The sequence below is a fragment of the Athene cunicularia genome, assembly GCF_003259725.1.
Source record: "Athene cunicularia isolate RWA chromosome 3 unlocalized genomic scaffold, athCun1 chr3_part1, whole genome shotgun sequence".
NCBI lineage: Eukaryota > Metazoa > Chordata > Aves > Strigiformes > Strigidae > Athene > Athene cunicularia.
Genome location: NW_020799097.1, coordinates 80,149,937 through 80,153,092, shown reverse-complemented (window position 1 = coordinate 80,153,092; position 3,156 = coordinate 80,149,937). Strand labels below are relative to the sequence as shown.

The window sequence follows — 3,156 nt, the reverse complement described above, 5'->3', positions numbered from 1 at the left end:
CAGCTAGTCCTTCCCCATGTTCTTAGGCCAGCAAATGTATCCACAACATCATGGCAGGAACAGGTTTGAAATTGCATCTTCCACTGAGTTGCACTAATCCAGATCATCCACTTTCCAACTACTGTGTGGCAACTCCTCTGATACCAGCTTATCAGTGCTGTCATTTAAGACCTCTGCACAAAAATGCTGAAGGCAAAATGGCAACAAGGATTGAAAGATGCCTTCATCCTGCATGCATGCGCAGCAGTATCATTTCACAAGCAACAGGTCTGACAGCAGTGCTGCTGCCAAGAGCTCCTGTCTTTCACTTACCAGCCTGCTGGGATCTGTTGACAGTTTTGAGCATGTGTCAACTAGACCAGTTGACTGAGGTCAAGATTTTGTTGGATTATGTTTAAAGCACATCTGTGCTTGGGCACATTCTACAGAACAGTTCCACAAACAGTTGCCACAAGTGAGGGGCCAGAACAAATTAACCCAAAGTTGCCCCCAAGCACACCTGAGTATCACTCAGCTGTAGCTTAAGCACGAGATAGTGTGACAAAACACATTTGTCCTGTGAGTTCTCAGGTATTGCTTGTAGTAGTTTAGACCAACACCACTAAACCAAGCTACATACATCAGCTTTCTCTACACACACCAGAAGCATTTACAAACTGCTTTACAAACACATACAGGCTCATCTTAATGAGGGGAAGGACCAACCATGGCCCCACAGACCATTACAAATCGGCTTTACCTCAGATACTGGGCGACATTAGTGCTGGTCAAACATGTTTGGCCACACACACAGCAGATACCACTCAGCCAGAAATCCAGTTCCCCACAGAACAGAGGGAAGCAGCAGTAGCCAGGTAACAGCCAGGATGCTGCAGCATGTAGGTGGATGTCAGATTCAGAAGACAAAAGATGTCATCAACATAAGCACACTCAGCTACCCCCACAGCACTTCGGTGCAATTAAGTTCTTCCAGAAAAAAAGCAGTTGAATAATGGCAGATTCACAGAGTCATAGTTTCTGTGTTATCTCCTACACATTTTAATTAGTCAGCAACTGAGCAAAAGAAACATACATCCTTAGAACTGGCCAATAGTGAATGAGTCGCTTGTATATTAGCATGTGTGCTAATATACAATAAATTTCCACTGAATCCAGCTGCCTAAGCAGAGTTGATTTCAGTTCTTTTGCTGAAGACTCAAATACTTGCAGAACTTAAATATTTGTCCTAAGCCACTTGGCAAAGAAATTAAGGTTAAGTACAGATTTTCCTCCCATGATAAGTATAAAATAGCAAGGATATAATAGAACAGTAGGTATTCCCTTACAGCAGCCACGGCAAAGTTGCATCAGCTACAGAGGCACAATTGCCCAAAACCCCAGACAGAAAGGCCGCTGCTGCACCACAGTCCCTTGCCACCAATACAGCAGTAAGGATACAACTATGCATGCGCTACATAGTCACACACACCATCACTGACCACAGAAAGCACCTGCATGAGCAGTACATCCACAGCTATCAAGCTTTTGTCCACTGTCAAAACCAACCCAACCAGAATCAGGCTACCAAATACTTCCAGTTGGATTTCTTCCCAGAGAGGGATCAGGGAGAGCAACAGGGAGCAGGCCAAGGACTGAGCAGAGTGCCCTGGCCAGCAGCCTCTAGCCTTGGCAACTGCAGGTCCCATCTAGATTGTAGCAGGCTGCCCACTCAATCCACAGACTCAGTGAGCAGAATGATGACATTCTCGTCCCTACCACAACTGCCCAAGATTGGCATGTGTTCAAACTGCACCAGAAAGGTGTGAATGTCCAGCTCTGAGTGCCGCTTCAACAGCTTCCACCCTTCTCTCACTAGAAGCCAAGTCTTTTGACTGGCAATCAGGACATTGTCTTTTCCCACACAATCACTCCTTGCTCTTTTGCAATTCCTTATCACTGCTTCTCACAGATGCTACTTCTTCCACACATATTCCTCAGTCTAACCACCTCAGAGCCTGCTTGAGGCAAGCAAGATTAGACCCACTAATACTTAGTTACACTCTGGTTAAGTGGGGTACTCCCATCACTGCACAACATTGGAGAGATGGACTGCATTACCCTGGCAGCCCCCATATGGAGCAGGATACTACAGGCCCACCCAGTCACGAGGACAACAGCTCACTGCAAAACCCCACATCACCACCAGGCTCCAAAACACCAGGCCTCTTGAACAGATGACACCATAGCTAAAGCTTTTGTGTAGCATGGTATTCTTAAGGACAATGAATGCAGTTTAGCCTTGAATATCAGAATACAGACCATTCTGGTAAGCTCAGGCCCCAAGGGACATTGAAACAGATTAGTGTCCCCACTCTAAACAAGCACATCTAACCCCAGAACAACCCCCTGGCAGCACGAGGCTTAACTGAGCAATTCTCAAGAATTTGCCCTGCTACTGTAAGACAGATACACATTCCATTCAAAATACATTGCAAAACACCTATCAATGGCTGCCAGATAGTTTTCTTTCATTATAAGAGACAGTATCCCATGGGATAAAAAAATACCAACTGGGGTAGCAAGACAGTGTCCTTACCCATCTACCCACTGTGCACAGTTAATTCTTAACACAGTTAATGAGACATCAAAAGGCAAGATATGCTACAAGAGAGCAAAATATTATCAGCTCTGCACCTGCTCAGGGCTATAGAGCTCTCTGCACCCAGCTGCAAAACCCAAGAGCAAACCTCGGGTAGAATTAAGAACCGAGTGTTCAGCTGAGAAATTACACATGCAGATCCAGGAGAGCAATCGCGTTAAGCATCGGTCTCTGGCACACCATCCAACTCACCGCTGCTTTTGCCGGAGAGCCCGCTTACATAATTGCGGAGATGCTCCGCTCCCATGGCAACAGTTTACATAAGGGCTGTGACTCAGGATGAGAGTTGCCACCACTTGGCTCTTCACAGAGACGCCCCCGATGCCGCAGCCACGGCTTCTCCGCAGGCCCGGCGCGGATCCGATTACCGGCACATTATCGCCTTCGGCGGGGAAAAGCGAGGGCCTCGGGAAGTCCCGGGGCTGCCGCTAACGAGGGGCTTCACCGCGGGGCCGTCGTGGTTTGGAGGGCACCATGCGGGGAGCCGCGAACGCCTCCCCGGCCCCCCGACGCGACCC

At 47.8% G+C, this 3,156-nt stretch overlaps 1 protein-coding gene across 1 annotated transcript in view; it reads right to left on the bottom strand.

The window, feature by feature from the left end:
- Positions 1-2,900, bottom strand: part of CCSAP (centriole, cilia and spindle associated protein) — a 12,865-nt gene extending 9,965 nt beyond the window's left edge. The window contains exon 1 of the mRNA XM_026845583.1: positions 2,831-2,900. Coding sequence (XP_026701384.1) covers positions 2,831-2,885 — 55 coding nt within the window. The 5' untranslated portion in view covers positions 2,886-2,900. The remainder of the gene's footprint in view (positions 1-2,830) is intronic.
- Positions 2,901-3,156: the final 256 nt, after the last annotated feature.